This window comes from Coccinella septempunctata, chromosome 3 (assembly GCF_907165205.1).
Source record: "Coccinella septempunctata chromosome 3, icCocSept1.1, whole genome shotgun sequence".
Taxonomy (NCBI): Eukaryota; Metazoa; Arthropoda; class Insecta; order Coleoptera; family Coccinellidae; genus Coccinella; species Coccinella septempunctata.
The window spans coordinates 27338989-27361427 of record NC_058191.1 but is presented as its reverse complement, the minus strand read 5'-3'; the positions used below and the strand labels follow the sequence as shown (position 1 = coordinate 27361427).

Here is a 22439-nt window from a genome sequence, read left to right as displayed (position 1 = left end):
CTGCACTACAACATCCAATTAAACATTATGTTTTTTCCATCGAACGAGAGAAATTTACTCTATGCGATAAATATAATAAATTCAACTCTTCCCTTGAACTCACTACGGAATAACCAACATAGACACAACGAATTGAATTCAAGTCAAATTTGTTGAAAATATGATGAAACTTTTTTCTTCAATTCTAAAAATCTAACATTATTAAAGAAATATAATATTGATGATTATAATAACACCTAAACACCTATTTGTATTAATATTCAATTAATCTTGCCATTTAAAAGAAAAACTTTCTTATTAGTACTTTTCCATTTCATTCAGGATGTAATCATATATCAGCGGTTTAACATGATTGCCCCAAAGAAAATCCAGATGCGTGAAATTTTCTACTGGAACCATACGTTTAGAAGCATTCGGAAGGAGGATGGCTAAGATTTCAGCATCCTGTTAAAATCAATCAAAATCAATACAATATCAATCAGAAACTAAATCTCGAATAATCGGTGTTACGGAATTTCTAGAAGCAATCATAAGACATTAAGCCAAAGCATTGTTCTTAATGCTTGTGAAATCCCTGAAGACCTCCCGAGAAATTAAGTGCTCGCGAATATATTTGAGGATTACTAAACACTAGGTTTTTCAGTTCAGGATTAAGCCGAGATTTAAGATGATCCTAGATTAACCTGACAGAAATGAACTGAAATGTCAAAATTAATCTAGGATCAACATCAATCCCGAACTGAAAACTGGGCCTAAGGCTGCTCGTAGACCGGTAATACGACTTTCGGAAACTTTTCGGTAGATAGCTCTCAAAATTTGCAAAAATCTTCAAATTCAAGCGCCCAGTAGGTACTAAATTTCTATTTGATCGGATCATTATTTTCAGACATTTTGGAAATTTTTTGTTTCCTCGGATCAAAGCGTGTTAAGTTCCTGAATAGACGTAATAGAAGTCATTTTCTTGTTTGTTACATTGAATAGGTATTAACATACATTATTTTTATACAGGTTGATTAAGAGTCAAAGAAAGTCAAAAGTTATAATCATTTTTTATGAGAAATTACGAGTATTTCTGCTGTAATAAAATTTTCATCATCGTGCTATTTTTTTCTTCGATATACATGTTTAAAAGTCGAATTAATTTTCATTGCTCAGCACAACTGTGAATACATGATCTTCATAAATAATTGCAACATCGCCTTATTGGGCGTCAATTTCGAAATTGTATGATATTTAATTCGAATCCTTCTAGCAAGGAACAGCCATGGACCTATAATACCAGGTTAGTATTATACATCTATGGGAACAGCACAGGGTTATTCAAGGTCAACTGCGATCAGTTACAAATTACAATAATTTATTAAGGTCCTGTATAAATAAGCTATCTGCTATCTGTACAATACTAAGGAAATTATAACAGTTGTCTTCGCAAGATTCGATCTGAAAAATATTCAGCAACGTTTTTTGAATTAATGGAGCGCATTCGCATTAACGACAACATTTTTTTTAATGCTGATCCCTTGAATTAGCTCTCTAGATAAAAGTGATTCAAAAGGAAACTTGAGATATTACTTGTATTGAAGATTAAGCAATACTTGCCATATAAAAATGTTGCTTGTCTACGAGATATAGGGTGTGGAAGTTTTTTTTTTACAAAAATTAAAAAATTGTTATCAGTTATAATAATTTTGGTAGAAACACCATAAAAATTGACACCCATAAGTTCGGTTGGTGAGAGATTAGAATATGTGAATCTTTTTGATGTAACAAAAGGAGGGCTCTAGGTATAGCCGATTACCTAACAAACTAAACATGTATTTCTTATTTGTCAAAATGGAACAAAGCTAAATAAAAAAACTCAAAGAAGATTTTTGTTGAAAAATTATTCTTACTCTATTCATAATATTCTTTACCGTTTTTGATATATTTTTGATCAAAGTTTTGCTTCATTTATTTTAGAGTGTATTGGAATTTATGCATCTTGAAATACTAAGTTAGCCGAGATGGCTTTTGTATTTCTGTCTAATCGTTGTATTCGCCTGTTTTAATCATTACTTTTAAATTCATTAAAAAAATCTTACTGTGTATGTTATAAACTAGCTACATTTTCATGAGGCAAGCTTCGTTTAGTCGTCATATAATTACGTTTAGTCTCTCCAATTTTAAATCACCTAGTATATTATGATTTCTATGTTGAATATTAATAATTCATTATACAGGGTGTCCCGTAAAGACCACGTCAAACGTAAACGGAGAGTAGATCAGAATGTGTTCTACCTGATGTGAAAAAGTCGTTCATATGAAAGTCTCACAGTTTTCGAGATATTTGATGTTTTATGGAAATGTTGAATTTTTTCACTTAAAATGCTTTCTCTCTTGCGGAAGCTACAATTAAATACTTTTCGAATCAGTTTTTTTTCCGTAAATTTTGTTGAATGATTACCTCAATTCATGCAATGAAAAATACCACAAAATATTATACAGGTATTCTGAAAAAAAAAATTAAAATTCATGTTTTGAAGGAAGTGTTTTTTTGTGCTGAATTCTATCTGACGTGGTATAAAAAAAGACACTAGACCTTTTCTGCATATTACGTTGAAAAGTTGCCCATTTTGTGAGGATTCCGAAAAGGTAAAATACAGGTGATAACCTTCGTCACGAAAAAAGATATTTGAATGTTTATCGAGAATGGAGCATTTCTGTGAAAAACTGATTTTGTCACCTTTTCCACAAATTCTTTCATTTTGCAGATTCTGCTGTAACATATTGAATAATTCTCTTGAAAAATGTCAGTTAGTCCTTAAATTACTTATAAAATGAAATTATTCATTAATTGCAATGATATAATGTAATAACGCACAGGACCTTCAACATCAACAAATCTATTGTAGAGAAACTTTATAAAAATATCTATAATAAAAATTCAGGATTCTTATCAGAGCAATAATGCTCAAAATGACCACCCCCTTCGCTAATACATGCCCATCATCTATTGAGAAATGCCTTTTTCAAACCATACAAACTTCTCCCCGCTATTTTGGCTGCTGAAATACGAATGCGGTGTGCTACATCTCTTATAGGATTCGAATAAATTTCCTTTTTTTTAAGAACCCCAGTAAAAAAATCCAGAGGATTTAAGTCTGGTGAATCATTGAATCGCATCACATCATATCGATGTTCGAGAGTTCTTTAGGCAAAGAAAAAGAAATAAAAAAACTCAGTCAGTGAATTAGCATCTTAAGCCATATTTTGGCGATTAAGCGTCTTAATCGATGTCTTAAAGCGTCTTTAAGCGTGACGTCATTAATTTTGTTGTCGCAAAAATAGAATATCGCTGATGGTTGAGTCATCTGTCGTTGTCATTAGACAGCGAATCGAATTGTGAATTTTTCAATTTCTGTTCTTTGGCTATTATTTGAAAAATATTTATTTATTCTAAATGATAATGCAGAAACTGCATTATTGGCAATAAAAGCACTCTTCCCTAGTAGGACTTCAAATCAAATTCGATATAAACAACATATTCTCTTTCCGCTTAAGACGACACAGGCCAGAGACAAGATTACTCTATGACACAGGCGCTCTCCACAGACCGCCAGGTTCCGCTTAAAGCGTCTTAAAGACTGACGTCATGACTTATTCGCTCGAATAGCACCGCTTAAAGACGCTTCACGCGTCTTAATCGCGAAAATATGGCTTTAATAACATTTTATTGATTTGTTGATTGATTATTTTCAGCGGGAAGTGCAAAATGAAAGTATTTATGGAAAAGGTGAAAAAATCAGTTTTTCATAGAAATGTTCCATTTTCGATAAACATTCAAATATCTTTTTTCGTGAAGAAGGTTTTCACCTGTATTTTACCATTTAGGAATCTTCACAAAATGGGCAACTTTTCAACGTAATATGCAGAAAAGGTCTAGTCTCTTTTTTTATACCACGTCAGATAGAATTCAGCACAAAAAACACTTCCTTCAGAACATGAATTTCAATTTTTTTTTCAGAATCCCTGTATAATATTTTGTGGTATTTTTCATTGTATGAATTGGAGTAATCATTCAACAAAATTTACGGAAAAAAAACTGATTCGAAAAGTATTTAATTGTTGCTTCCGCAAGAGAGAAAGCAGTTTAAGTGAAAAAATTCAACATTTTCATAAAACATCAAATATCTCGAAAACTGTGAGACTTTCATATGAAAGATTTTTTCACATCAGGTGGAGCACATTCTGATCTACTTTCCTTTTTCGTTTGACGTGGTCTTTACGGGACATCCTGTATATGATTATACTATACATTGATAGTGACATGAAATGGGAAACTCATTGCATATCCCTTAGTAAGCGTCTACATTCTGTCATATATTCATTAAATGTTTTGAGACATCGGTTGGATGAGTCAGTGTTGAGGGTTGTGTACTCGGCGAACTTTGAGTCACAGATGATGTATGGTGTTGTTTTCTGGGGGAGCAGTTCTCTAGCAAACAAAATCTTTATAGACCAAAAGTGGGCAATCAGAACAATTTGTGGAATGAAAGGGAGAGAAACCTGTCGTGGTGTTTTCAAGAGGCTGGGTCTCATGACCCTGTTTGGCCTGTATATTTACAAGTGCGTAATGTTCGTTTACCATCATACTGAATTTTTCATCAAGTTCAAAAATGAGAATAACACCAGAAAAATGGATAGCTATTTACTGCCAAAATGCCACCTGACATTGTCACAACATCAAGTAGAATTTATGTCCCTAAAGCTTTACAACAGATAACAGATTACCCAAACAGTACCGTATAGCAGGCAGTGAAAAGGTTTTTAGGAATGAAGTTCGGAAACTGATCATAGACTATGAACCCTACAACATTACAGAATTTTATGAATATTGTTCTTCAATTTAAATTTGTTCTTTCAGTTTGACTTATTTCCCTTTTATTGTTATACAATAATTGTGTGCAAATGAATAAACATTACTATTACTATATTTTTTGTTGTCTATTGCAAAGCATCATTATTGAAATTGGAAATAATTGCGGCTCAGCTTGAAACAAACAACTACGGACAGAATCATATTAATTTTTTGTAATTTTGAGATATAAAGTGACACTTTTTAAAACTCATTGACGTTTTGAATCGTTTTACTTTTCGTAAGCAGTTACAAAAAGTGAAATATTTCGCAACAGATGATGAAGCCATACTTGCTTCCATAGCAACGGTGTGAAAAATTGAATAATTTCCATCACTTAACGATTTTTAAGAAATCTTCAAGAAGAGCTTGTTTATACGTTTTTAGTACTTTTAATTTGAATTCATAGACATATCGAATAGGATATTTTGAATACAAAATCACAAAAAATATTGTGTGAAACACATTTAGAACCATTTACATTTTTCGTATTTCGGGTTCTTTTGCGCTCAGTACGAAAAATAATGCTTTTCCCATCTGGTACACAAATAAATAACTATTATTACATTCAAACATCGCTTGAGAAGGTTCAAGATGAAAGATTTGCCACGAAAAATTCAATAAATCAGGAATGAAATCTTCTCAGGACTTTGATTTCCTGAAAAAGTATCGCAATTGCGATATATTTGATGAGTTGAAAATATACTCAGATGTCAAAAAATATTGTAACGTTTGAATCCCTTGGCGCCAGAGGCGTATGCCTCTGGCGCCACTCGAAAACATCGCCTATATCGCTTTCGGTGCTGCGAGAATATTCTCGAACACGGACGTACCGACGCGCGGTGGACAGGTGGACTCGAGTTCCAGTTAGCGTTCTAAATAGAGAGCGTGAATTCCAAATAGTTGAAAAGTGCAAAGTAGTGAAAGTAAATTAGTGAGCGTTTAAATAAATTAGAAAAAAATTCTAAGTGTATTCATTGTGTGAATAAATGACACGTAATGAAAGAAAACAATTCGATGAAACCCTTTGTGAGATGTCACTATGGTGTACTGCGATTCACAAAAACATACAAATAACAAAAGTTTGTCTAGCTCTAGACATCATCTTCTTTTTTATAACTCAATACATATATGTATTAAGACAAAATTTCAAAACTCACCTTACGATCAACTAACTGATCTTTCATGGCATAATGTAGAGTCACGGGGGCTACTATATTAGATAAATTGTAATTTGGCGGAGTAGGTGCCCAATATTTTATCCAGTTGAATAAGAAACCATGATCGTACGGTCTTAAGAGACCTGAAAAATTCCACATTTTCAATGTACACTACGAATTGAATATTGTACATACTTGTTGTGTAAAAGGTATTATACAGGGTGTCTACTTTTAAAGTGGCAAAACTTCAAGGGGGGATCACACGATGGATTTGCAACAAAAAATGTCATATAACACACGAGATAATTCACGAGATAATTCAAGTTTTGTCATAAATTCAATCATTATTCAGTTTTCCTTGTGGCCTTGTCAAATTTGACCACATATTCGAAAAGGGCAATAAATTTGCTACGAGATAAGACAGTCTGTGTGCAGAAAAAAGTCTTATTGCGGGCGTGGTAAGGAGATGAATATCACGAGTCTGAAGTGAACAAAATAAGTCCTATTTTTCCAATGGTTTTATCGATGAAAAATTAATAATTATGCACATGTTTTCTTTTCAGTAAAAAATACCTAATAGTGTACTTTCAAATGGCATATCAACTTGTGTGCTAGCTGCTTATCCTCTGCCATAATATCATGGCTAACAAGATAACAACGAAAAAGTCAAAAAATATCAAATGTTCATTTATGGATATGCGAATGGAAATTCTCGCGCAGCGGTTCAAGAGTACGGTTTACGTTTTCCCAACAGACGACAACCAAATAGACAGATATTTGTATAATTTATTATTATTAACAGTTCTTTATTGGAACAATCCAAAAGGCCATCGACCGAAGTCCTTCAGCCAGTTTTGTAAACAAAATATGGTATGGTTAACAAATATTGAAAAAAATTAATTGCATACAAATGTAAAAAAAAAAATTTAATTTTTTATGAATAGTGAACTATGGTGTTGCGGACAACTTTTGGAGTTCTTCCCATATGGTGTTCGGCGGTGTCTTTCTGTTGGGTCTTCTGTTTGGATCTCTTTCAATGCAGTAGGTTTTCAATATATCAGTATTACTCTGCTTCACCGCGAATTTTTTCCAGAGATTTTTTATTCTTTCTTCAATTGGTATTATCTTAGTCACCTGGTATAACAGGCTGTTGGGAGGGTTATACAAGGAGTTCCTGGGGTGTCTCATTTTAGTGATTTCCCTGAGCGATGTGGTCTCTGCGGTACTAAGGATCTTCCTGTATAATTGTTCCGGCGATTAGGTGAAACAGGCTCATTCGGTGGTTTGCGAATCAGACAAGGAGATCTATTGAATGAATATTTTCGGATGCAATGGATTGGAAGGTACGGTCCGGTAAGATGGCCACCAAACAGCCACGACCTTAAGCCTTTGGATTTTTATGTCTTGAATACTTTGAAGGAGATAGTATATCGCATTCACGTTCAGACTCGAGAGGAGCTTATCGACAGAATAAAATTGTGTTGTGCAGAAATGCTTCAGAAACGCTATGAACTTCGCAGAGTTGTAGATTCAATAAGAAAACGAAGTGTCAAATGTATTGAACAGGGAGGTGGACATTTTGAAAAATTGTTATAAGTAGTAAAGTTCCGTTTTCTTTACATTTTTTCATAAAATCTATATTATTAAAATTAAGTTAATTTTTTCTGTTATTATTATGATTCAAGATAAATTGATAAAATAAATAAATAATAAATTTCCATGAGAATTATATTAAGATTCTATCTTGAAGAGCTTCAAAATAGAGCAAATTCAGGTTAGGAATTTTACGACTTTTTCGTTGTTATCTTGTTAGCCATGATATTTTGGCAGAGGATAAGCAGCTAGCACAAAAGTTGATATGCCATTTGAAAGTACACTAAATGAGGTATTTTTTACTGAAAAGAAAACATGTGCATACTAATTAATTTTTTATCGATAAAACCATTGGAAAAATAGGACTTATTTTGTTCACTTCAGACTCGTGATATTCATCTCCTTACCACGCCGGCAATAAGACTTTTTTCTGCACAAAGACACCCCCTTATCTCGTAGCAAATTTATTGCCCTTTCCTTTCCGAATATGTGGTCAAATTTGACGAGACCACAAGGAAAACTGAATAATGGTTAAGTTAATGAAAATTTTGAAATATTTCGTGAAATCAAGAAATGTTAAATTGAAAAATAACCGTCAACATTTCGACCATGATATATGACATTTTTAGTTGCCAATCACAATTCTGATCCCCCCTTAAAGTTTGGCCACTTCAAAAGTAGACACCCTGTATATCCCAGACCCTATTCTTTTCTAGAAAATATAAGTACTATCTAGGTACTTTCGATTTCTGTTCAAGAAGAATATCGAACACAGAAAAAAATCAATAATTTCCAGAGACTTTCTCTATGTTTTCATTTGCGAAGCATAGAACACACAGATTTGAATGCAGTCCTTCATATACAAGCATGAAATTGTACAATCATCTACCAGCCTCTGTGAAAAAATTGAATTCTAAACTGTTCAAGAATGTAATTAAGAACCTTCTTGTAAAAAAAGGTTTTTACTCTGTAGACGAATATTTGTACGACTCCTTAGTTTCTTAAGTTTTTAGCCTGACATGTCCTATACACTGTGTATCTAGTGTCTTAATGGATCAAATAAATTTATTATTATTATTATTATTATTATGACTTTAGCCTTGCGGCTTTCACACTCCTCTCCAGAGGAAAATTCACTTATCCCAGATATCTCAGATATCAAAAGGATTAAGCTCTGTTGGAGCCCTTTCCAGGTTTTCGGGCTCGTGGTGGTGGTCGGGTCCGGGTCGCTCCTCGCCTCCCTGCTGTAGGTTGAATTCCTGCTCCACCCGCACTTCCTGTCGGAGCAGACGGTGTTCCTCTGCATTCCCCATGTACTTGCGTACAGTTCTCGCCGTTCCGAGCAGTACCGCTTTCTGCATGACTCTATAGATATTTTCGTCCAACTGAAGTTTCCTCAAGTTCTCTAGTAGTTTCTTCGGTATCAGGCCTGTAGATGAAATGACAATAGGGATGGTCTTGATATCTTTCAGCTTCCACTGTCTTCTGGTTTGTTCCTCGAGATCTCTGTATTTTGAAATTTTTTCAGTGTGCCTATCTAGAAGATTGGTATTATTTGGAATTGCCACGTCTATGAATAGTGCTCTGTCCTCATCCTTATTGAGCAATATGAGGTCTGGTCTATTGTGGGTTATTTTTCGGTCTGTGAGAACCGTGCGATCCCAGTAGAGCTTGTGATGTTCGTTTTCCAGCACAACATCCGGATGGTAATTGTAATAAGGCACCTTTTCTTTTTCGAAGCTAGAAGTTGGTGTTTTAGTGCCAATTCTTGGTGAAGAATCTTGGCATCAGCATCATGTCTATTTTTGTACTCCGTGCCCGCCAACTTCTGACATCCGCCGGTGATGTGCTGGATAGTTTCATGTGTCGCACAGCCATAACGACAGCTATCGTCCGCCACTGAGGCATCCTTGGCGATGTACTTCATGTTATTTCTTGTTGGAATCACCTGATCCTGGATGGCGAGCATGAAGCCCTCTGTCTCAGGAAACAACCTTCCGGAAGTCAACCAGTAGTTCGACGCAGATATGTCGACGTAATCATGGTTGACCTCGTTCTGGTGCCTCCCATGCAAAGGTTTGCCAATCAGTTTCTGCATTTTACTTTCTGCAGAGTGTTCGACGGTTTCCAAGTGATCCTGTTGTAGCTTTAATGGTGTAGAACTATCAGCAACACAAACTACTCGATGGAGTTCTGACGAAGCTGCCTTGCTCAAGAAATATTTTCGAAGTCCTTCAATTTCCTGGGACATACGGTTGGACAAATCAACAATTCCTCTACCCCCAAGATGTCGTGGCAGCTCTGTCCGTTCTATTGAGCTTTTGGGGTGATGTTTATTGTGTTTAGTCAGCATCGTCCTTATTTTTCTCTGTAAAGCTGCTAAATCGGTGGTCGTCCAAGAGATAATACCAAATGAATAGCTCAGCGCCGAGCAAGCGTAGGTGTTAATCGCTTTTATCAGATTCTTGCTGTTAAGACCAGTTCTCATTATCCTCCTCAATCTTCGGGTGAACTCCTCCGTTAATTCTTTCTTCATCTGGGTCTGATTGATTTTTCTTGCCTGTTTTATGCCTAGATACTTGTATGTGTCTCCTTCCTTTAATGCTTCAATTTCTGCACCTTCCTTGAGTTTGAACGTACCATCTTCTATTTTCCCTCTCGTTATGTTAAGCAGTCGACATTTTTCTAGTCCAAACTTCATTTTGATGTTTTCCGAGAATCCTTCCACCATTTTCAGCATCAGTTGCATTTGTTTTTTGGTAGATGCGAAGAGTTTCAAGTAGTCCATGTAAAGGAGATGATTTAGTTTCATCATAGTTCTACTGCCGTTCTTGATGGAAAATCCGTAGTCCGTAGAATTCAATCTATGAGACAAGGGATTCAGGGCCATGCAGAACCACAGAGGGCTCAGCGAGTCTCCTTGGAAAATTCCGCGTCTTATTGGAATAGGTCCTGTTGTAATGGAGCAATCTGCTGCTTTCATTTGAAGACTAGTACGCCAGGTTGACATGGCGTTTTTCAGGAACTTAACAATATTGGGATCCACCTTGTAAATCTTCAAGATCGTCAAGAGCCATTCGTGAGGTATAGAATCGAATGCTTTTTTGTAGTCTATGTACGCAGCGTAAAGATTCCTTCGCTTGGAGAACGCTTGATTGCAGATAACTGAATCTATTATTAGTTGTTCTTTGCACCCTCGGCTGTCTTTGGTGCATCCTTTCTGTTGCATGGCGATGATGTTATTCCTTTCGCAATGGTTGTGAATTCGGTTTGAAATGCACGATGTGATTAATTTGTACATCGTTGGAAGACATGTGATTGGTCGGTACTTGGATGGGTCTTCTGTATTCCTTTGGTCTTTAGGTAACAAGTATGTTGTGCCATGTGTGAGGAATACTGGCATTCTTTCAGGATTTTCAATGACATCATTTATTGCGGAGGTCAATTTGTCATGCATGATCCAAAGTTTCTTGATCCAGAGGTTCTGTAATCCATCCGGCCCAGGTGCTTTCCAGTTGTGCAGTCCTCTGATAGCTGATTTTACTTCTTCAATTGTGATCATGTCATGCTGCATCGGCTCATATTTTATAGCTTCAGATTTTTCATCTTCAATCCATCCGGTATCTCCATTGAAGTGAGGTTTCGTTGATAATTGTTCGGTCCAGAATTGTTCAATGGCTTCCTTTGGTGGTAACTTTCCATTTTCTCCATCCGACGATGTGAGTGACCGGTAGAAAGATTCTTCCGACTTTTCGAATGAATTATTGTCTCTTTTCCGGCTATAATTGCTTTTATATCTCCTCAGGCGTTCTGCATACAGACTTAATTTTTGCTTCAGAGTGTCGAGGCAATGGTGAGCTGTAGCATTCTCCGTCTCTCGTTCTGTATGTGTCCTGTTTCTATCCATGATCTCTTTGACAGCTTTCACAACCTTTCTTCCTCGATTCCCGTTCAAGTACTCCGTCAGTCGTCCAATGTCTCTTCTTAGCCTTTCTGTTTTGTGTTGAAGACGTTTCTGCCATGCTGGCGCGTGTAATTTGTGTAATTTTGGACCATTGTTGTTCGTTCCGCGAATTTTTGCCCCTATGGTTTTGGCTGTCGTCAGCGCTGCACAGTAAAAAACTAGATGCAGATATTCCAATGAACTTCCGTTCTGTAGGTATTCAGGTAAAACGTCCTTATTCAAGATGTCGATTATAAGTGACAGCTTCTTGGATGTATTGAGTCGGGGAGGTGTTATTCGATGAAGAGGGTCTGTCCCTTCCAGTTCGGCGAAGTATCTCCTCATGTCAGAGTGAACTTGTCGGTGGAGCTCTTCCCTATCGTCCTGGAGTTCAGGCTCACTTGGGTTGCAAGATGGACTTTCAGTATCAATGTCTTCTAGGTGTTGTTGCCCAGGCATGTGAATTTCATCAGAGGTGTTGGTGTTATTCTCTATTGCTAGCGGACGCTGAAGTTCCCGTTTAATTGCTTCGATTCGGGCCGTTGGTATTAGTTGATTTCGCAGAATTACGCGGTACTGGTCTGCCACTCGTTGTTCAGTGACATTGAGATTTGGGTAGGCGTTGCAGAATTCCTCATGGAGCCTTTTCCTATAGTTGTTCGTGTTCTGCCCTAGTCCCGTGATGGAGTTATATATGCGCACAATAGTTTCATTCATGGACGTTGTCCACTTCATGCGCTTTCTAACTAACCCCGCTTGGGTGAGCACTGGCTGAATATCCTGCGCAGCACCTTCAGCGGTTCGAGTCGGCAATTGAATTGGACTCGTTGGTTGCTGTTGTTGCTTTGGAGCTGTAGCTTCTTTTGCAGCAGGAGCCCGCTTCCTCAACATCCTGCCACCGACGTCCCGCATGCTGTCATGTCCAGCGCCGGCTCCAGACATGCCCTGACGATCCCCAGGCAGCGACTTGTTTCCGAGGCTTCTCGTAATCACCATTTCCATGGGTTTGTGCTCCCCTTTCTCGGTTTGGGTGAGGGGTAGAGAAATGGGAGCAGAAAGAGCACCCCTATAAAGGATGTGAAAGAGAGAGGAAAAAGGAATGGGACTGCGGACAGCAGGCGTAGCTGGCTGCACCGTCTACGTCGTTACGATGGCTACCCGGCAGGCCATCTACCAGATAGCTGCCAGGCAGGCCAGACAATTATAATTAATATAATAATAATGACTTTAGCCTTGCGGCTTTCACACTCCTCTCCAGAGGAAAATTCACTTATCCCAGATATCTCAGATATCAAAAGGATTAAGCTCTGTTGGAGCCCTTTCCAGGTTTTCGGGCTCGTGGTGGTGGTCGGGTCCGGGTCGCTCCTCGCCTCCCTGCTGTAGGTTGGATTCCTGCTCCACCCGCACTTCCTGTCGGAGCAGACGGTGTTCCTCTGCATTCCCCATGTACTTGCGTACAGTTCTCGCCGTTCCGAGCAGTACCGCTTTCTGCATGACTCTATAGATATTTTCGTCCAACTGAAGTTTCCTCAAGTTCTCTAGTAGTTTCTTCGGTATCAGGCCTGTAGATGAAATGACAATAGGGATGGTCTTGATATCTTTCAGCTTCCACTGTCTTCTGGTTTGTTCCTCGAGATCTCTGTATTTTGAAATTTTTTCAGTGTGCCTATCTAGAAGATTGGTATTATTTGGAATTGCCACGTCTATGAATAGTGCTCTGTCCTCATCCTTATTGAGCAATATGAGGTCTGGTCTATTGTGGGTTATTTTTCGGTCTGTGAGAACCGTGCGATCCCAGTAGAGCTTGTGATGTTCGTTTTCCAGCACAGCATCCGGATGGTAATTGTAATAAGGCACCTTTTTCGAAGCTAGAAGTTGGTGTTTTAGTGCCAATTCTTGGTGAAGAATCTTGGCAACAGCATCATGTCTATTTTTGTACTCCGTGCCCGCGAACTTCTGACATCCGCCGGTGATGTGCTGGATAGTTTCATGTGTCGCACAGCCATAACGACAGCTATCGTCCGCCACTGAGGCATCCTTGGCGATGTACTTCATGTAATTTCTTGTTGGAATCACCTGATCCTGGATGGCGAGCATGAAGCCCTCTGTCTCAGGAAACAACCTTCCGGAAGTCAACCAGTAGTTCGACGCAGATATGTCGACGTAATCATGGTTGACCTCGTTCTGGTGCCTCCCATGCAAAGGTTTGCCAATCAGTTTCTGCATTTTACTTTCTGCAGAGTGTTCGACGGTTTCCAAGTGATCCTGTTGTAGCTTTAATGGTGTAGAACTATCAGCAACACAAACTACTCGATGGAGTTCTGACGAAGCTGCCTTGCTCAAGAAATATTTTCGAAGTCCTTCAATTTCCTGGGACATACGGTTGGACAAATCAACAATTCCTCTACCCCCAAGATGTCGTGGCAGCTCTGTCCGTTCTATTGAGCTTTTGGGGTGATGTTTATTGTGTTTAGTCAGCATCGTCCTTATTTTTCTCTGTAAAGCTGCTAAATCGGTGGTCGTCCAAGAGATAATACCAAATGAATAGCTCAGCGCCGAGCAAGCGTAGGTGTTAATCGCTTTTATCAGATTCTTGCTGTTAAGACCAGTTCTCATTATCCTCCTCAATCTTCGGGTGAACTCCTCCGTTAATTCTTTCTTCATCTGGGTCTGATTGATTTTTCTTGCCTGTTTTATGCCTAGATACTTGTATGTGTCTCCTTCCTTTAATGCCTCAATTTCTGCACCTTCCTTGAGTTTGAACGTACCATCTTCTATTTTCCCTCTCGTTATGTTAAGCAGTCGACATTTTTCTAGTCCAAACTTCATTTTGATGTCTTCCGAGAATCCTTCCACCATTTTCAGCATCAGTTGCATTTGTTTTTTGGTAGATGCGAAGAGTTTCAAGTCGTCCATGTAAAGGAGATGATTCAGTTTCATCATAGTTCTACTGCCGTTCTTGATGGAAAATCCGTAGTCCGTAGAATTCAATCTATGAGACAAGGGATTCAGGGCCATGCAGAACCACAGAGGGCTCAGCGAGTCTCCTTGGAAAATTCCGCGTCTTATTGGAATAGGTCCTGTTGTAATGGAGCAATCTGCTGCTTTCATTTGAAGACTAGTACGCCAGGTTGACATGGCGTTTTTCAGGAACTTAACAATATTGGGATCCACCTTGTAAATCTTCAAGATCGTCAAGAGCCATTCGTGAGGTATAGAATCGAATGCTTTTTTGTAGTCTATGTACGCAGCGTAAAGATTCCTTCGCTTGGAGAACGCTTGATTGCAGATAACTGAATCTATTATTAGTTGTTCTTTGCACCCTCGGCTGTCTTTGGTGCATCCTTTCTGTTGCATGGCGATGATGTTATTCCTTTCGCAATGGTTGTGAATTCGGTTTGAAATGCACGATGTGATTAATTTGTACATCGTTGGAAGACATGTGATTGGTCGGTACTTGGATGGGTCTTCTGTATTCCTTTGGTCTTTAGGTAACAAGTATGTTGTGCCATGTGTGAGGAATACTGGCATTCTTTCAGGATTTTCAATGATTTCAATAATTATTATTATTATTATTATTATGATAATTTTTTTCGGCGTCGGTTTTATACTGAACTTATAAGAAAGTTGAAATCTGTAGCATAAAGAACTTCATTAATTCAATAGTTCTCATACTATCGAAATTCAAATTATTATTATTATTATAATAAAATTATTTTATAATTATATAATTATATTATTATTAAAACAATTTTTATTCTCTTCGGAAACTTACCTCCGTTAGAAAACAATTGTAAGTAATGGAAAACTTGCTTTACAGAAAATCCTGAAGGGGAGTTTGAAACCATCACCGGTAGCAAAGTCTGAAATTATCAGAAATGATCGGTATGTAATTATTTGGATATGATTAATTAATTTACATTTTAATGACTTTATCACAATAACTCACCATATTGAATTCTGTTGGGGAGTATCCAACACCTAATACGTACAGTGCCTCACATAAACACGAAGTTACCATTCCTTTCAGACAGAATTTCTTCACCAAATTCAGGTATAAATCCATATGACCCAAGAATTCGTGAATATTGAAAAACAAGAATGCAAGCTAAAAGAGATTTAGAAGATTTTTTTTCCACATTTTAGGAATGTTCTGTTTTTGCGTTAAACCAAAAGTGGAGAATTATTGAAATGAAATATAATAATAATGAATAAATATAAGGCAAAAGTTCATACTCAGACTAAAATAATGTCATGTGCTCGAGCCATATTTAATTTGGCAATGATTTGAGAAATATAATTTCCTTACCTGGAGTTCGTTACGGTAATTTACTAAAGTTCTGTATTTAATGTCCATATTATTAGAAAACAAAGCTGTTGGAGCAAGCGCACTCATGTGCCGTATCTTTCCGTTATATTTTGGTAATAAGGAAGCCATTACAAAGAATGTAGTAGTACCTTGGGAATGTCCAATGTAGAATAGAGCATCTTGATTTGTAATATTCAAGATATAATCAATGGTGTTTGGCAAATCATATATTCCCATTTCATGCCAGCTGAAACAGGATGTTCTGAAATCGACAATTTGGAAAAGCATGGCTTGATTGCTTGATGGCCGCAGAACATAAACATCAACTACAAGCTATGAATATGGAGCAAATGGAGACATACTGCCATCTACACTCAAAAGTTAAGAAAGTGAATTGTGTTGGAATTGACATACATACTTTGTAGCCTCTATACTGGTATCGAATATAAGGTCCATAAATTCGTTCCATTTCCATATCATCTATCGAGGATAAATGATACCATGGTCAGCATATACTCTCCTACTACTCTTACTCCTTGATATGGAGTCGTGTTTGTGTTAATACTTCGATTGATGGTGGTTGGTTAGATCGATTTAGAGCGTGAAATTTGTTTGTTGATATTTATACATATGGATGTTATGTATCTGAATTAATTCCGTGAACTTAATCATTGTTGATGGGGCTGTTCCATTGAAGAAGGTATTGAGAACAATAATATAGCTAGGTACTTAGTGGACACCCGAGATTATCTAATTTAACGTATTATGAATGCTGCATCCGATCGCAAAGATATGTACACAAAGCAAAAAATGTTAAGAATCGAATGGTGATCATTTTGAAGTAATTACATGAAGAATTTTATGATTACCGAAACCTTAATAGTCTTTATTCTATAGGGAAGATCGGAAGATAATATGTTGAAAACAATTACAGACATATTTACGAGTAAGGGTGCGAATTTTTGGCCAACTCAGATAATGTTAAAACCAGCATCTGTTGAAAATTAACATTCAGCTCACAGAATATAACCACACATTTTATGGGGTGTTGTTCATTTTTAAACACGTTATAATCCGAAAAAAAATGAAATCGTATGAAAATATTCTTGCTTGTAAATGCACTCCTGTTTAGATTGTTCTTTTTAAATAATATATAGATATAGGATACAGGGTATTCTATTTGAAATTTGAAAACGAATGTATATGTTACGGGCAATGTAAATAATTGGGCATTGTTTATAATGCCCGGGCAATTTAAAAAGTGCCCAAAAGGATATGACAAAATGATAAATTATGTTGCAAATATTACATTGCCCGGTTATTATGTATAATGCTAAAAATCAGGTGGGCAATTTGAAAATTATATATTATTCATATTTCTTATAAAAAATAACAAATTTTTGCATACCTGACTGACAAAGTAACAAACAAAACATAACAAATAAAATTTCACATGCTGACAAACAAACCGGTGGGATGAAATAAGTACAAACAAAACGTGTAAGTCCAAATAAAACTAAAGTATTAGATATGTACGTACTTTCAAATTTATATTCACACAAAATGTCAATACGTAGCAATACAGGCCAATACAGGCTCTATTCATTAGAGCAGCTTCCACTTTGGTGACATTTCGAGTTACATAGCTTTTTTTCTTTACGACACTTGCGCTCGTCGGATTTACAGCTACCTTTACAGCCACATCGACTATAGCCTGTCTTGGATGACAATCTTGCACATTCTCTTGGTTAAATCTCTATCTGTGGAATATCTTCGCCATTCTTTTCACATAGGTTGTCCCTTTGGTGTCAATTAATCAAAGTGCCCAAAGAAATAATAGCGGTATTTATAATGACCGGGCAATGTGAGAAATTATTGAAAAGTAATTCAAATTTATCAAATTGCCCGATTTTAATGGTCATTATTCATAATAACCAAGCATTATGAATACTTACCTAAATAATTACATTGCCCGTAACATATATAATGATGGGATAAGCATCAGTTGAAAATCAGAAAAGGATGAAACTCCTACAGTCTACAGAAATAAACCATATCTTATAAAACACCATTTACCTAAAATCCCAAAATTTCTCCTTGTCAACATCAGGATCCAAACTGATATGTCGTCTTGAATGAGTGTTACCTCTACAATTCAACAGCCACACATCGTAACCTCTATCAGCTAATAAATAGCTAATACTTTTTTCTGGACCTCCATTGACAAAGTCTGTAGATTGGCTCAGCAATCCGTGAACCAACAAAACGGCTGGTCTACCAGAATATGAGATGTTTTGGCGGCCATGCGGCATTCTATGAAGGGTGAGGAGGTATCCATCCTTTGTTTGAACAATATGATTTTCGAAAGGATATCCATATTTGCTGAGAAGTTGAGTCTGTAAAAATAATTTCGGTATTCTGTAAAATCCACGATTCAATTTCCTCGAATTTATAAATAATAGTTCTATTTTAAATTGTGCTTATGTTAGTTATGTTGAAAAAGTGCTATGATGTTTCCCCATTTCATCCCATTTTTACGACGATTGTTGGAATGTTCTAACAAGAAGATTGTGATGCCAACTGTAAAAAATTCGTGAATAATTTAGACGAATTTTATTGTTGAGATTTTGAAGTATTATTCTATTTTTTACCTTTGTGTCCTAAGTCTTTTGCCACTGCTTTGCGATAATTCAGCTAACAAAAGGTCTAGGGTCGTATTTCAGTATCATTTTCAATTTTTTTTTTCAACTTTGTCATTTTGAAAGTTTTGTATAGGTGATTTTTGGTGAAACGCTACATTTTGACCAGTTCTGCCTTCTGTTGAAAAAGAGCCTCACCTTCAAATACATCCTGTATACATATGAAAAGTTGCGTGATGTAAAACACCTGTTCTAGCATTTTTCTAGAAAATAGTAAATACCTTAAGCTGCATCCACATTATGCTGATCGTCAAAATCATCAGCAAAGCGAACGAGAGAAGATGCATCTACATACAGTGCGGTCCAACGAAATCATAACACCTCCGTTTTCCGGCTTTAAAATGAAAATGAGAAAAGTGACCCGTCAATTTCTGATTCGAGGACGAACAACTTTTCCGCTCTTTGCATCCCCGCAACTGCAATCTCCTAAAGGGGGTAAGCGCAACGCCTTGATTTCGAATAGGGATGAGGGGTGTTGCGATACCTCATGTTGAATATCTTATCGGATACTATCTGATCCTGAAATTTTGCTTAAAAATTTCCATCGATAACGAAATTACAGGTAAAATAGTGGTTGAGTACTTACTTTTGTGATTAGGCCCGGTTGGCCAGTTCGGGATTTAAGTTAATCCTAGATTAATTTTGACACTTCCGTTCTGCTATCATCAGAGACAGTTTGTCTCTGCTATTGGGTTAATCTAGGATCGACTTGAATTTTGAAAATGCTACAAATGGGCACCATTCACTTCCATGTAGTAAAATAAGTTTTGCTGAAAACTTTCATGGATTTTCATCTGACTAATACCGACAGCTATACATGTTTACAATTTTGATAAGGTAAAATGGACACTCGTCCGAAAAACAGAAGTTTTGATTACCGTTAATCATTTCACTGACCACTTCACAGAACTGGAGTAGGCGATCGGGATCATCCTTATTCAGTTCCTGAACCAATCGTATCTTACATCTTACAAGGATGGAATATGGAATTTATGTTGTTTAAGGACTCCTTCTGATTTTCCTTAAAAAATTGTTTTCGTGGTATAGATTTTCGAAAAATGAAATTCTCTTATAGTTTTCCATTCGATTCTGGAAAAAAAGGTCTCCTGCAAAATTTCGATACAGTTGATACTTTTCTCGGAATAAGTAAACACTTACAAGCAGTTCTGATCACTGTTCATTCCATTTCATTATGCATGTATTTTAGCGGGAGGTAGTCATTCTATGGAACATAGTACCTATATACGATGAAATGGAATGAAGTGATCAGAACTGCTTGTAAGTTTTTAATTATTCCGAGGAAAGTATCGACTGTATCGAAATTTCGCAGGAAATTTTTTTTCTCCAGAATCGAATGGGAAACCATAAGAGAATTTTATTTTCCGAAAATCTACCCCATGATATTAATTTTTGAAGGAAAATTATATGGGGTTGTTATTTGCAACCCCTAATAATAAAGTTTAGAGATCCAAAAAAATTTGTGCGAGTAACATCTACTTACTGCTTCATGTTATATGTATATAGTTTTATGACTCAGTATTTTTCAGTACCCGTAAAAAAAATTCAAAACTGTCAACGCGTTATCGCCTTCCAAAGGCTGTTTCTTGGAAGGGAGTTCGATTTCGAAAAAAATTCATAGGAACTACCCCTGCTTATTTTCATCGAGGAATCATCTCCCTAAGTCCTTCGCATTTCTTTACAGATACCCTGTATATCTGTTTTGCCGAGCGGCACACAGTAGCATGTAGCATATAATGCTGATGCAGCTGAAGATACCTATGAATTTTGTACGTTATTTTTTATCCGTGATTCCTGATCATGATATTTATGTTAGGTATATACAGGGTTCTGCACTAGTGCGTTAGGCTTCCATAGCTGCCAAACCAAACGTTTTAGAAATTTAGTTGAAAAGCATTCCCTTTATACTTCCAATTCTGCATCTCAGGAAATTATTTCCAAATATACAGGCTGTTCCCAAATAAAATTATTCAATGAGTGATTCTTTAAATGGAACACCTCTTATATTTTTGCATATTTTCAAATAGGCAAATTCTTAAGTTAAAAGAAATCCTGATCAAATTCATGTTTCTATTGCTTCTGGAAATCGGTGAAGGGCTTTTACCGAACTACTGTTTCGATGAAAATTTGCAGTTTTTTCTGAATAAGATCCGTACCGTTGGAAAAATATCCCTAATATTTTGCACCATGGTAGAGGTTATGAAGAGCATTGAAAATATGCGAAAATATAAGGGGTGTTCCTAGAGTCCGACCGAACTTTCGGTTTCGTTTTCGGTTTCGGCCTAGTTTCGGCCAAAAAAACAGGTTTCGGCTCAGTTTCGTTTTCGGCCAAAATCCAGCCGAAACTACAGCCGTAACCGAAACTGAGTTCGGTGCAGCTGCGCTGCTAAGGGTTATCCATAGAATTGTTACTCTTTCGTTATTCATCGCGTATGCGCTCATTGTAATTGTCCTCGCTGGATGATATCGAATCATTTGCGTGACTGGTCTTGGCTTGGCGCAGCGAACTTTGCATTAGTGCTGTTTGCTGTTAAATTTCGGTACGGCTATCATGACCTATAAATTACAACATTATCTCGAAACGATAGAAGAAGACGAAGACAAAAGTCTTATTTTCTATTGGTTCCATTCACATCATGTATATGAAATAAAATCTACAATATCATTCACGTTGTCGTCAATAGCGGATTTGCAACCCGCTAGGCACTTAGCCCTGTTGAATTTAGTCAAATTGTTTTCACCTACTCTGTTTTTGTCACGAACAGCCGCCCTATCGGGCCTACTTTTGGCCTTAAGGCAAATCCGCCACTGGTTGTCGTTAAATAACGTTGAATAAAGATCTCTACAGCTTTTTTGATCGGCATTCTGAGTTAACTTTGGCTCATTGACAAGATAGTCATCAAAATGAGCAAAATTTGGAAGATATTCTCTTTTCCTAAAGTTGAAAGAATATTCTCGTACAATTAAAAATATTGAGAAAAAATATTTCTGTTTGCATTCTTCATTTCATGTTTTCCACTAGTGTGGTAATTCGAAGTTTAATGAAATTGGAAAGATATGGAAGGAATTACTCATTTCATTTCGACATTTTTTTAAAACCACAAATTATTCACTGGATTCAAAAAATAATTATATGCTTATTTATTTATATTGATTATCAGTTTTAAGATCAGATTATCGATATTATTATTATGTAACTGAAAAATAATGACTGATTATGATGAATTTTCTTCCACGGAAAGATGGCATTATTGAAGTTTCGGTTTCGGTTTCGTTTTCGGCCGAAACTGAGACCGCAGCCGAAATTCGGTTTCGGTTTCGGTTTCGGCCGTAAAAACTAGTTTCGGTCGGACCCTAGGTGTTCCATTTAAAAAATCACTCATTTGTTGAATAATTTTATTTGGGAACACCCTTTATATTAGAAAATAATTGAGATACCGAGTTGAAAGTACAAAGGAAATGCTTTTCAACTAAATTTCTAAAACGTCTGGTTTGGCAGCTATGGAAGCCTAACGCACTATTGCAGGACCCTGTAAATTTAATCAACACAGCAATTTTTCGATCCGTTTTTCGGGCAATTTTTTTGAGGAGAATATATTGTGATTGTGAACTCTCCTTAGTGTTATAGAAAAAGTCTGTACCTATATAAAAATTTTAAAAACTTACAATATTGAGTCCTGTATCAGGATGAATGTAGTAAGACTCGGTAGTACTGAAAACTAGTACGAGGAAAAGAGTACCTAGGAAGAAATAGCGGGAAAACATATCTAATTACAATTGAGTACCACTTCTTGAATGAGGAAATGCAATAGTTAGAGTGTAT

At 36.7% G+C, this 22439-nt stretch overlaps 1 protein-coding gene across 2 annotated transcripts; it reads right to left on the bottom strand.

The window, feature by feature from the left end:
- Positions 1–105: 105 nt before the first annotated feature.
- On the bottom strand, positions 106–22439 carry LOC123310200 (lipase 1-like). Of its 2 annotated transcripts, none has more exons than XM_044893634.1 (7): positions 22283–22439; positions 17976–18295; positions 15900–16146; positions 15540–15698; positions 15366–15453; positions 6055–6197; positions 106–444 (listed from the first exon to the last, which is right to left on the bottom strand). In XM_044893634.1, exons 1-7 carry the CDS (start codon positions 22379–22381, stop codon positions 298–300), a joined length of 1203 nt encoding a protein of 400 aa, XP_044749569.1. In that variant the 5' UTR covers positions 22382–22439; the 3' UTR covers positions 106–297. The 2 variants fall into 2 exon arrangements, with proteins under 2 accessions (XP_044749569.1, XP_044749570.1); XM_044893635.1 differs by lacking the exon at positions 22283–22439 and adding an exon at positions 18820–18932.